The sequence below is a fragment of the Arvicola amphibius genome, chromosome 12 (genome assembly GCF_903992535.2).
Source record: "Arvicola amphibius chromosome 12, mArvAmp1.2, whole genome shotgun sequence".
NCBI lineage: Eukaryota > Metazoa > Chordata > Mammalia > Rodentia > Cricetidae > Arvicola > Arvicola amphibius.
In genome coordinates this window covers 122,360,964-122,374,295 of record NC_052058.2, presented here as the reverse complement: position 1 = coordinate 122,374,295, position 13,332 = coordinate 122,360,964, and the positions used below count along the sequence as shown (strand labels likewise).

The following is a 13,332-nucleotide window of genomic DNA, read 5'->3' as shown; positions in this document are numbered from 1 at the left end:
CAGACTGGCCTCGAACTCACAGAGATCTGCCTGCCTCTGCCTCCTGAGTGCTGGGATTAAAGGTGTGCACCACTACTGCCCGGCCCCCAAAATGTTATTTGGATACATCAGTACAAACATAATTTGGTTTGCATACACACACACACACACACACACACACACACACACACACACACACATTTTTGGAGAGGATCTCTTTGTGTATTGCAGGTTGGCCTTGAACTCCTATCCTTCTGCCGTGGCTTTCTTTCCACATACATACTAGGATAACAGGCCTTTAACACAGGCCAAGTAGTTGAGACCTTCTGCCTACATTTCTCCAACACTTGGTCTTCGAAATCCAATGTGCTGTTCAGTTCACAATGCATCTGATCTCAGAGCTGCTCCATGCACAGCAGCAGGCAGGCATGACATCAGCACACGGCTAGCCATGGCAGCATTAGCACACGGAACACACCAGCACATGGCTAGCCATGGCAGCGTTAGCATTCCGAGACCTGACACCAGCACACGGCTAGCCATGGCAGCGTTAGCACATGGAACACACCAGCACATGGCTAGCCATGGCAGCGTTAGCATTCCGAGACCTGACACCAGCACACAGCTAGCCATGGCAGCATTAGCACACGGAACACACCAGCATATGGCTAGTCATGGCAGCATTAGCACACGGAACACAGCAGCACACAGCTAGCCATAGCAGCGTTAGCACACAGAACACACCAGCACGTGGCTAGCCGTGGCAGCATCAGCACACGGAACACACCAGCACGTGGTTAGCCGTGGCAGCGTTAGCATTCGGAGACCTGACACCAGCACGTGGCTAGCCGTGGCAGCATTAGCACATAGAAACCAGCCTAGTGAGCCTCATGAACAGAACACATCAGAGGGCTTGGGACCCCACACCTTTGAATTCACTTCCTTAGCCACCCTCCAAGACTCCTCTTGTCAGCCCCTCCCTCTAGAGAGACCCCAGGGATTCCTGGGTCCCCTTGGATAGAGCAGCCCTGCTCTCCACCACAGCGTCACTGGTGCCAGCTGCCTTCTCCAGGTGAGGTTGCATAGACAGGACAGCATTCTCTTGGCCTGGCTCAGTGCTCAGGGGTCAAAGAGTGAGCTTCATCTGGGCATGGTGTCACCAGCATATAATCCAGCACTCGGTCCCGAGGAAGGCAAGAGGAGCAAAGGGGATTCTGAATCTGACAGGAGTAGTCTGGGACTACCCAGAAAACACTAAATCCAAACTCTGCCCCCTACTCCCAAGAACCAAAAACATGTAATTAATTTTTTTCTTGGAATGTAATTAATTTTTTACAAGCAAAACTATCAGCCACACTTATAGCCTTTATTGAGTAAAAATAGCTTGAATCCTCATCCTATGTCTTTTTATAGATTTTTTTAAGCTGGGTTATGGCTGGGCATGGTGTCACACACTTTTAATTCCAGCACTCGGGAAGTAGAGGCAGATGGATCTGAGTTCCAGGCCAGCCTGGCCTATGATGTTGAGTTCCAGGACAGCTAGAACTGCCTGTATAGTAAGACCCTGTCTCATTAAACAGACATACAAATAAATAAATAAATAAATAAATAAATAAATAAATAAATAAATAAAGGACTGGAGAGAGGGCTCAGAAGTTAAGAGCACTGGCTGCCCTTCCAGAGATCCTGAGTTCAATTCCCAGCAACCACATGGTGGCTCACAACCATCTGTAATGAGATCTGGTGCCCTCTTCTGGCATGGAGGATGAATACTGTATACATAATAAATCAATAAGTCTTAAATAAAAGAGTTGGGTGCTATGCTGGGTGCTGTGGCTGAATTACCTAATTCAGGAGTCTGAGGCTAAGGATTTTACAGCATATGCAAGGTCAACCTGGGCTGCATAGAGAAACCCTGACTCAGAAACCAAAATGATAAAAAATAACATTGAGGGGCCCATGAAGTGAGGGGGAAGCACAGATGTGCATTTGTGTCCTGGGGCGATGGTGTGAAGCCAGAGAGTGATATGCAGAACCTTGGGCTCCCCAGAAAGCTTCTCCTCCCTTCTGGTCACCATGAACATCACAGGAAATCACCAGACACTGGTGACAGACATTTCATTGGCTACTTGCTGGATATGCCCCTGAGCCAGTGTCACATGACCATACTACAGTGCCTGGATTGGTGACATTTGGCTGTTTTCAGCTTGTCATCACATGTGCGTGCGTGCGTGCGTGCGTGTGTGTGTGTGTGTGTGTGTGTGTGTCCACGTGCATGGACAGTCTCAGATGGGGGTTTTAGGGACACAGCCAGATGAAAGGGAGAAGCACACAGTACTGTCAAACTGCAGGTGTTAATGGATAGTCCCACCTGACCTCCTTGAGGCTCTCTTATCCTCGGGGCCGAGAGACCAGACTCTGGAATATGATTTTGGGAGTGGCCTCACTTTACTTCATGCTGCCTCATAACCATGGCGGGTGTCTATCTTCTGTTAGACCCAGAAGCACAGCGACATTCCCAGCGCTGTCAGGTGGACCCAGGCCTCCTTGCTGCCTTGCCTCTCAGAACCCCTGACCTTTCTTCTCACCCTTACAAGTGCCACAGGCTCCCCAGAACTTCTCTGTGATTCTTCCCATGGTCTCCTGCCTTTGCTAAATTGTTTTGTCCTGGGTATCTGCTTTTGACTTTTAAAATTTTCAGTTCTATTTTTATTAGAATTATCCATCCACAGTTTGGAGGGTGAAATACAGGATTTTTTCTTTTTCCAATTTTAGATAGTCCTCAGGTTGTCCCCTGACTTATCGGGTAGCTGGCTAGCTCTGAATTCCGCTTCTCCTGGTTTCTCTTCCAGAGTGCTGGGATTACAGGCCTGTGTCACCAAGCCCACACAAGAATTTTCTTTCCTAGTGAAAAAAATCTGCCTACCCTCCATTTCTCCCACCTGAAAAAACAGCTACATCCATCTCTTTTACTGTATCATTTTGCTATTTATCTCCTCATCTCTAAATAGCGTGTTTGCAAAGCTAACTCTCGTTGTTTAATTTCAGCCATTATGCCGCCTCTTGTCACATGGAATATTCATTCTCATATTCCAATCAGCCCAGCCGCACACACGCGGTGCTGACTGAACTCCGTGTTTCTGTTAGTCCGGTGGGTAGGCCGCACAGCTGCCGCAAAGAGTAAAGCGTGATTACTTCCTCCCCATGGCTCTTTGTTTCTCTGAGTTACTAATTGTCTTTTTTTCAGTTATTTAATGCCTGCTCATTCTCTGTACTTAGCTAATTCCAACTTCAATTCCCCGCTAACAGTCTGAATGTTTCCTTATGTTTAGAGGCAACAGCCAACTGACTTCATCTTGCAGAAGCTTGTCTTGGCCTCTGGCCTGCTCTTGTCTGGAACACGGCTACTGTGCTGGGGTCATGCCACCGAGATGGATTCTGCTTTTTCACAAATTCATGGTTTGGGAGTTTACGCTTCCAGAGAAAGGGCATGAGTAGTGTGCGTCTGGCGACAGCGTGAATCTGAAGGTCTGTTCTGTCCTGGAACCTGATGGACAGTCCGGCTGGCAGAGACTTCTGCGTCGCCATCATGCCCCTTCCGATTCTGGAACTTTCCAGTGTGTTCTTCTCTGTTTTTCTTTCATTCTCACCATCTTTTTCGCTGTTGTGTCTCTGAGGAGACCCCAAGATCGTGCAGATTCCTAAGTCTTTGTCTGGGTCATTTCTCCCGATGCTCCCCTTCTCTCCCCTCCCGCGACCCCAGGACGGGCCTAAGCAAGTGCTGTCTGAACACTTGCCCTGCCCCTTCTCTCACATCCCTTCTGCCCCAGTGAACCTCCTCTCCTCCACTACCGTATTCTGCTGACTAATGTTTCTGAGGTGTGGGGGATGGAAGCAGGGTTCGCAGGCACGGTAGGTGAGCTTCTCACCAACAGTCCTGGCCAAGTGTATTCTTACTTTCCAAGAACTTGTTCCTTTGGTCTCAGAATTGTTTTTGTTGGTAATGGTTTGTTTTTGTTTGTTTGTTTTCTGACTTGGGGGGCGTTCCCTGTTGTAGACCAGGCTGGCCTGGAACTTTCAGTAATCTTTCTGCCTACACCTTCCCAGTGCTGGGATTATAGATGTGCTCACCACACCAGGTGCTTCTGGTCTCAGAATTTTTAGTCTTTTATAAATTCCACAGCATGGTCTTTTATAGAGTCCTGCTCATGTTTAAGGTTGCAATATCTTGTCTTCTCCCTCCGGTAGTAGTAATACTTCAGCGGTTTGCTTCCCTCTCCCCATTCATTCTGTTGCTTTTACTGATGTCAATATTACTCATGTTTGGGAGGGGAGGTCTGCCGCTGGCGGGAAGGACAAGCCTGTGAGTGCATGAGCAGGGCTGTTGACCACGGGATCCACCCTGGGCTGAATCGAACCTTGTTTGTCAGGGAATTCCCAAATGCCAGTATGCTGGGATCTCTTTCCTTGGTGTACTGTAGACACACACACACACACACACACACACAATATAGAAAGGAACAAAGGAGGAAATAATTGATCGGGGCTGGTACGGGCTTGATAAGCACTAATGATATGAAAGGGGAAAGGCATTTTTGTGTCCATTCCTCCCTCCCTCCCACCTCTGTCAAGTATTTGTTGAGGTCTTCTTGCACTAGGTGGAGGCTGAGCCCTGCCCCAGCAGTGATCAGATCCAAGTCCTATGTCCACAGACAGCCATATGTAGTAGAGTAGCATGTTCCTGAAGTGGATGGAAAATGTTAGACTCGTAGTCCAGGACACAGACCCCTTGAAATGTAGCTGCTCCGAGTCAAGATTTTTAATTCTCAAGATGCAAGTACAAATCGTCATGCATAGCTGTCCGTCACCATGGTGACCAAGAGTCGACACTGTCTTTTGTTTCTTGAGACAGGCCTCGCTCTGTAGCCTGGCTGGCCTGGAACTCACAGAGATCAGCTGGCCTCTACCTCCCAAGTGCTAGGATTAGAGGTGTCTACCTGGCACCTATAGACCAATCTTATGGAGGCATTTTCTCAGTTGTGGTTCTCAGATACCTCTAGATTGTGTCGAGTTAACAAAACAAAAAAGGAAACCAGGGAAGTCCTTCAGGAAACTCAAAATTCCATGCAAGGAGCAGATTACAGGCCGAGTAAAGTTCAGTGCAGGGAGCAGATTACAGGCCGAGTAAAGTTCAGTGCAGGAAGCAGATTACAGGCCGAGTAAACTTTATGCTATGCTGCTGCAGGGGACACGTGCCTATAGAATAGGAAGTATGGGAGACCTGTGAAGGGGCCCTACTGTTAAACCAGGGGCTCCAGAGATACCTCTGGACAAACACTAGAAGGAAGCGAGGGACTGAACTGAGTTGCTGCCTGGGGACACTTTCCAGAGGGGACACCAGTACAAGGGTCCAGATGTTAGGTCAGTGTGGCTGGGAGTCCAAGGGTACGAGGGGTGCAGAGGTGTCTCGTGGCACAGTACTGCTGAGCTACAGCCAATGGGAACAGTAGGAGACAGGGCAAGAGCAAGCTGAGGAGGCAGGTGCTGGGAAAACATGGAGCTCCTTCAGCCCACAGAGCCGGAGTAAATACTGAGGAAAGCAGGGTTGAAGGCAGACTTTATTTTTTAATATACACTCAAGCAAATGATATGAGAAATGGTTGGAGTTTTTGTTTGTTTATTCTATTTTAGACAGGGCTGTTGTGTGACAAGACTTATCCTGGAGAGACACAACATTCGTCTGCACATCCCAGATAGGGAGCCCATAACAGACAGACCAAAGTCCAACTGGGTGTACCAGTGAGATTTCCTGGGGTTACTTACAGGCGCAGACGTGACTCAGAAACAGCTGCATCACCAAGGCCCACTGCAGCATGGGTGACAGCTCAGGAAGCTGGGCACCTGCAGCAGACTGCACGCTCTACTTATATAGCTGGGGATCTCCTCAAACTCACAGCAATCCTCCTGCCTCACCTTTTCAAATGCTAACACAACTTAGGCACCTGGTTAGGCTATGGATTTGCTTTTGCCATGCTGTGGATTGGCTTTGTACATTGCTAGGTGCTTTGGTCACCGTTCTACGTGACCAAGGCAAGTCTCAGAAAAGAGAGCATTTAACTGGGGGATGGCTTACAGTTTTTAAGAGTTAGTCCATGGCCGTCATGATGGGAAGCAGACAGGCATGATACCAGAGTGGCAGCTGAGAGTTTACATCCTGATCTACAAACAGCAGGCAGAGAGGAAGGAGACAGAGACAGAGACTGTTCCTGCGCTGGGCTTTTGAAACCTCAAAGCCCACCCCCACTTGACAGGGCTCTACCACTGAGTCACGCTCCCAGCCCCTCACAGGGGAATTCTAGGCAGTTTGTCTCCAGCCCTAGGTTGAATATGAATAGAGATTTAGGAAAGAGGGGAGGCAGGCATTAGGTCACAGAACGGCTGAGCAAATAACTACAGGGAATGACGGGGGCTGGAGAGATGGCTCCGCAGTTAAGAGCACTTTGCTCTTGCAGAGGACCCAGGTTCTATTCCCAGCAGCACCCACATGGTGATTGACATCTGTAACTCCAGATCTACGGGACCCCATGCCCTCTTCTGGCCTCTACAGGCACTGCATGCATGTGCTGCACAAATACGCAGGCAAAACACTCACAGTAATAAAATAAATCTTAAAAAAGATAAAAGTGAGTGCTAACTAGACATGCAGTTAAGTGGAGGAGTTCTTGTTTAGCTCGAGGCTCTTGGTTCCACTAGGACCAAAAAACTAACAAGTAAATGATGTTTGGTTCCACCTGCTGAAGCTCCTCCACTGTTTCCATTTTGGAAGCTTTGTCTGGTAGCACTCTTGTCAAAGGCTCAAATGCGTGCACTCATTCCCTCCGAGAAGACTCTCTCCATTTGATGCTATTCCCCAGTCCTTCCATCTCTCCCCTCAGTCCAAGCCTGAAAACGCTAAGTCACCTCCACTTAAATTTGGAGAGCAATCCACTTCCTGCCCTCCTGGGCATTTTCCTAAACAGAGAGAAACCTAGAGAGGAATTACAGTTTGCCTACAGGGCAGAAGTGCCTGCAGGCTTCCCTGTGTCCACACACTCCTAGACGTCAGCTGGGATCCCTCTGCCAGTTTAAGGATTGAGAGAAAACTGAGACCCCTTTCCAAAGTGGGAAGCTCAATGACCTCCCCAAAATGAAAGGTAATTCTCGGGTCCTCCTAGCCTCTACCTCACCCCAAGTTCTTCTTTGCTTTGGCTGTATCACCTCAATTCCAGAGGTCTTCCCAGTAGAGGTGAGTGTATAGACAGGTTCTTCTCTGTCCTTTACACACACACACATACACACACACTCTCAAGGCATTTACGCATGAGATTCTCTGAAGCTTAATAAAGCAGGGTTTAAATCAATTGACAGTCTAGAGGCTGTGATGTATTTTGGCGGCTACCAGAATCCGAGTGGAACACATACACACATGCATGCACACACACACCACATAAAGGTAAGTATTCCTTCCCGGCGAATCCTCCCTATCTGTGGTCAGCCTCCAGTCATGTCTTGAGCTTGTCATCCCACAGATCTGGCCCACCCAGTAGTATTTTAGTTTAAAAAAAGAAATCAAGGAAATATTTGAAATTCCATCTCCCCATTGTGGCCAGACTTCAAGTACTAGAGCCTGTGTGGACAGTGGCTACCATGTCCACACACAGGGTCTATCTTACCACGGTAGGGTTTGTGGACAATGCTGCACAGGGTGAGGCCCTGGCTTAGAAGTTATCTGGAGTCTGTAAGAAGTGTGGCCAAAACTTCACCCCGCAGCTACACCACTGAAAGAATAAACACAGGGGCAGGCCTAGTGGTGCTGACCTGTCATCACAGAGACTCGAGGCTCAAGGCAGGAAGCTATGAAGCTAAAGCCAGTCTTGGTAACTCTGCAAGAGCCATCTTCAAAGAAAGTAGCATCGGGGTTGAGATGACAGAGCCAGAAAAAACTGGTGCTGGGGAATCCAAGACAGGTACATCCCTGAGGCTTCCCTTTGGTGAGCTCTAGGCTAATAAAATGTATGTCTCACTGGGCATGGAAGCGCACGCCTTCCAGCCCAGCACTAAGGAGCAGAGGCAGGCAAATCTCTGAGTTTCAGGCTAGCCTAGTCCACAAAGTAAGTTTCAAACCCGCTAGTGGTATATAGTAAGACCCTGTCTCAAAAAACAAACTTCATGTCTCAATGGTGACTGTGGTCCTGAGGATGACACCCAAGGTTCCCCTTCCCCCTTCACACACAAGCACTTACAAAAAACTGAGCATGCTCACACGCATTTCAAAACAAAAGTGACACAGGCCCAAGGCTGTAGCCCTGTGTGCAATCCCTGGAGCCCATGTGGTAGAAAGGAAGGAAGGACCAACTCCTGCAAGTTGTTCTCCAACCTCCGTGTGCACGCCATGCCCTCCCACACACATAAATAAATGTAAAAATAATAAATTAAAAAAGCAAGGTTGGTGATAGCTCATAGGGTCATTGCACTTGCTCCCAAGCCTGGTAGCCGGAGATCAATCTCCATAGCCCACAGGGTGGAAGGAAACAGACCTGCAAGTTGTCCTCTGACCACAAGTGCACGATGGCATGCATGTGCCTACACATGCAATAAACAGATAAACGTAAGACTTGTAAGGGCTGAAGAGATGGCTTAGCGGCTCAGAGCGCCTCGTCTCTGGTGCAGTGCTGTTTACTGATGTGGACCGTTCAGTTATAATTCACTGTGCCAGGCTTTTTCCTTTAGGTCACCAACCAGCTCCCAAATCATGACACAGAGACTCACTAGTTCTGAATGCCTGGCCTAGCTTAGGCTCATTTCTGGCTAGCTCTTTGAACTTAACCTGTTTCTCTTTGTCTACCTTTGCCTTGGGGCTTTTTACCTTCCTTGTTTTTGTGTATCTTACTTTTACTGCTTCTCTATGTCTGTCTGTCTGGCACCTGCCTGGTTTCTTCCCCTGGGTATGTCCTTCCTTCTCCTCCCCTCAAGCCTAGACTTCGCCTGTTCATTCTCTCTGCCTAGCTATTGGCTGTTTAGCTCTTTATTAGACCAATCAGGTACCTCAGGCTGGCAAGGTGAAACAAATGCAACACATCTTTTTAATAATTAACAAGCGAACAAATTTAACACATCTTTGCCTGGTTAAACAAATATTCCACAACAATTTATTCTGTAAAAAAAGAAATCATTGTATGTGCCAGATTATGCCTGAGCTAGGAATGAAGACCTATGTGCCAGCTTCGGGGACTGGCAGTCTCAGAAGAAGCTGAGGTCAGGAGTGAAGGACAGTAGTGCTAGGCATCCGTGGGGTACCTCTACTTCCCAACTTCTCTCCCAACCAAGGCTTAATGTTTTAGGGCCCAGATGAGGCTGGTTCCCCTTCTGGAAAGAACAAAGGTTTTAGTTTTACTTCTGTTTTGTGGGGATCAAATGACTCATTGGGTCTGAAGAACAGCAATAGGTAGAATACAGGTCAAATGGAAGGGCTCCCTGGTGTCACTGCCATTCCCCCTGCTAAGTCTCAAGCCTCTTTATAAGGCAAGAGGCTGGGCTGTGGCTATTAGGTGTTTCCTAGCGCCCAGCAGTAAGGGTCTAGGGGCATGGCTCGGTCATGGCGTGAGGAGAGCGTGATGGTTAGCATGCACGGGGCCCGGGTTCCACCACCAGTGTCACAACTAATAAAGTCTAAAGCCTTTTAAAATATTTATATTTGGGGGCTGGAGAGATGGCTCAGAGGTTAACAGCACTGGCTGCTCTTCCAGAGGTCCTGAGTTCAATTCCCAGCAACCACATGGTGGCTCACAACTACCTATAATGAGGTCTTGTGCCCTCTTCTAGCCTTGCAGGTATGAATGCAGAGAGAACACTGTATACACAATCGATAAATAGATTAATTACTTTTTAAAGTTTCTGTGTCTATGTGAGTGTGTGTCATCACATGGGTGCAGATACATGCAGAGGCCAGAAGACATCATCAGAGCTTCTGGAGGTGGAGTTACTAAGTGGTTGTGAACTCCCCTGCTACCAACTGCTCTGCCTCTGAGCTACATTCACCACCACCACCACCACCACCACCCTCCCCACCCCCGCTACCAAGTGCTCTGCCTCTGAGCTACATTCACACACCCCCATGACCTTTTGTTTGATTGGTTTGGTTTTTCAAGACATGGTTTCTCTGTGCAACCCTGGCTGTCCTGAAACTCACTCTGTAGACCAGGCTGGCCTCAAACTCACGGAGATCCACATGCCTCTGCCTCCCGAGTGTTAGGATTAAAGGCGTGTGCCACCACTGTCCAGCCTTTTTAATGTGAACTCTCCACTAAAAACAGAAACACAAAACAGTATTTTCTTCGGCAATATAGGATGAGCATTAAGAGACTTCCCGTGACAGGGAAATGGCCGTCATCTCTCCAGCACCGCCTTCCCAGGCACTATCACCTCTGCAAAAGTCTCAGCGTGCTGGTGTGTCAGAATTAGGCCCCTTTTATTAAGGTTGAAAAGAGGCACAAGTCGGTACCTGCCCAGGAACTCCTGAGCAGTTGGGGTTAGAGGTGAAAGGGGCTCCTGGAGGTCATCACGTGAGACTGACTCTGTCTTCCACGTCCCTGTCCTCAGGAAACTGGACGCCTTCATCTACGATGCGGCAGTGCTCAACTACATGGCCCGCAAGGATGAAGGCTGCAAGCTGGTCACCATCGGCTCTGGCAAGGTCTTCGCTACCACCGGCTATGGCATCGCCCTTCACAAGGGCTCCCGCTGGAAGCGGCCCATCGACCTGGCGCTGCTGCAGTTCCTGGGGGACGGTGCGGCTGTGCTGGGCGGGAAGTCCCAGTCTGGAGAAGGGAGGGCTGGCCTTCGGTCCTGGGGAGGATGGGCTGGGGTTGGGGCTCTGCTCTGTTGGAGCAGAGTGTGTTCACAGTAAGTGACTCTGACCCCATCCCCAGATGAGATTGAGATGCTGGAACGGCTGTGGCTTTCCGGGATCTGCCACAATGACAAAATCGAGGTAATGAGCAGCAAGCTGGATATCGATAACATGGCAGGTGTCTTCTACATGCTTCTGGTGGCCATGGGCCTTTCCTTGCTGGTCTTTGCCTGGGAACATCTGGTGTACTGGCGCTTGCGGCATTGCCTGGGGCCTACCCACCGCATGGATTTCCTGCTGGCCTTCTCCAGGGTAGGAAAGGGAACCTGGAGGCAGGGGAAGCACCAACAGAGGGGAAGGGGGATAGGGAGAGACAAAGAAATAGAAGGTGTGGGCAGGGCTCAGTGTAGAAGAAGAGGGAGTGGGTGCAGGCACCCGGCTCACCCGTCCGCACCCCTCACAGGGCATGTACAGCTGTTGCAGCGCCGAGGCGGCTCCACCGCCTGCCAAGCCCCCGCCCCCGCCGCAACCGCTACCCAGCCCGGCATACCCCACCGCGCGCCCGCCCCCAGGCCCTGCACCCTTCGTGCCCCGAGAGCGTGCAGCCGCCGACCGCTGGCGCAGGGCCAAGGGCACCGGGCCTCCGGGAGGCGCAGCGCTGGCCGACGGCTTCCACCGATACTACGGTCCCATCGAGCCGCAGGGGCTGGGCCTCGGCGAGGCGCGCGCGGCACCAAGAGGCGCGGCCGGACGCCCTCTGTCCCCACCCGCCACACAGCCCCCGCAGAAGCCACCACCGTCCTACTTCGCCATCGTGCGCGACCAGGAGGCGGCCGAGCCCCCCGCCGGAGCCTTCCCCGGCTTCCCATCCCCGCCTGCGCCGCCCGCCGCCGCAGCTGCCGCCGTCGGGCCGCCACTCTGCCGCCTGGCTTTCGAGGACGAGAGTCCTCCTGCGCCCACGCGCTGGCCGCGTTCCGACCCCGAGAGCCAGCCGCTGTTGGGTGGGGGCGCGGGCGGCCCGAGCGCGGGGGCCCCGAGCGCCCCGCCGCCGCGCCGCGCCGCGCCCCCACCGTGCGCCTACCTGGACCTCGAGCCGTCGCCTTCGGACTCCGAGGACTCGGAGAGCCTGGGCGGAGCGTCGCTCGGCGGCCTGGAGCCCTGGTGGTTCGCCGATTTCCCGTACCCGTACGCAGAGCGCCTCGGGCCACCGCCCGGCCGCTACTGGTCGGTCGACAAGCTCGGGGGCTGGCGCGCCGGCAGCTGGGACTACCTGCCCCCGCGCAGCGGCCCCGCGTGGCACTGCCGCCACTGCGCCAGCCTGGAGCTGCTACCGCCACCGCGCCACCTCAGCTGCTCGCACGACGGCCTCGACGGCGGCTGGTGGGCGCCTCCGCCGCCACCCTGGGCTGCTGGGCCACCGCCCAGGCGCCGGGCACGCTGTGGGTGCCCACGCCCGCACCCTCACCGCCCGCGGGCCTCGCACCGTGCGCCCGCAGCGCCGCACCACCACCGACACCGGCGCACAGCAGGCGGCTGGGACATCCCGCCGCCCGCGCCCACCTCGCGTTCGCTCGAGGACCTGAGCTCCTGCCCGCGGGCGGCCCCTGCACGCAGGCTCACCGGGCCCTCACGCCACGCGCGCCGCTGCCCGCACGCTGCGCACTGGGGGCCGCAGCTGCCCCCCGCACCGCACCGGAGACACCGGGGCGGGGACCTGGGCACGCGCAGGGGCTCTGCGCACTTCTCCAGTCTGGAGTCCGAGGTATGACGCGGCTCCGGGAGGCCCCCGTCACCCCCTCGGTCAGCGCAGGCCACGGCCCGAGGGGGCGCTCTAGAGTGGACAGGACCCACATGGGTTGGGAAGGACAGAAACGGACCTGGCCGGACCCCGCCTGGAGCAGCGTCCTGCGCCCCCTCGCGTTGGGGAAACCATGAGCCAGAGGGGAGTTGGTCGCCCAAATCTCACCCATCCTGAGAGCAAGTGGGGCGGGGTTCTCGGAGCCCACCGACTTTTTTTTTTAAACCCCGAAAAGGGCTTTTTAACGTCAACTGATTTGGCGGGAGATGGGGCGGGGTCTCGCCGCGCCCCGCCCCCCACTCTCGGGGCCATGACCCTCACATCACTGTGCAGCTCCCTGGCCCCAGACACACCTCCCGGGGAGCCTGTTTTTAACCTTTCATTCATCAGGACTCAAAACTGTGAGACGAGTATGCCAAACTGTGACTCCAGACCTTGGCCCCGCCACACAGAAACCCCTGACCCCAGACTGTGACTTCCAACACCTACAATGATCATCTGACCCCAGACTGTGCCCCGACCAGACTGTGACCCTTCATGTCAGACCTCGATGACCCCTCCTTTTAGATCCTTGTTGGCTCTGACCTATGACCTATCCTCCACGAAAGTCCTACCTTCACCTGCCTCCCCCACTTCCCTATCAACCACATCTTTAAATTCAGCCCTT

General features: G+C 52.4%; 1 protein-coding gene across 3 annotated transcripts in view; it reads left to right on the top strand.

The window, feature by feature from the left end:
• Grin2d (glutamate ionotropic receptor NMDA type subunit 2D) overlaps nucleotides 1-12,839 on the top strand; it is a 39,017-nt gene extending 26,178 nt beyond the window's left edge. For all 3 annotated transcript variants that reach the window (XM_038313400.2, XM_038313398.2, XM_038313399.2), the window contains 3 exons: nucleotides 10,618-10,805; nucleotides 10,947-11,179; nucleotides 11,331-12,839. In XM_038313400.2, coding sequence (XP_038169328.1) covers nucleotides 10,618-10,805; nucleotides 10,947-11,179; nucleotides 11,331-12,635 — 1,726 coding nt within the window. In that variant the 3' untranslated portion in view covers nucleotides 12,636-12,839. The remainder of the gene's footprint in view (nucleotides 1-10,617; nucleotides 10,806-10,946; nucleotides 11,180-11,330) is intronic.
• Nucleotides 12,840-13,332: the final 493 nt, after the last annotated feature.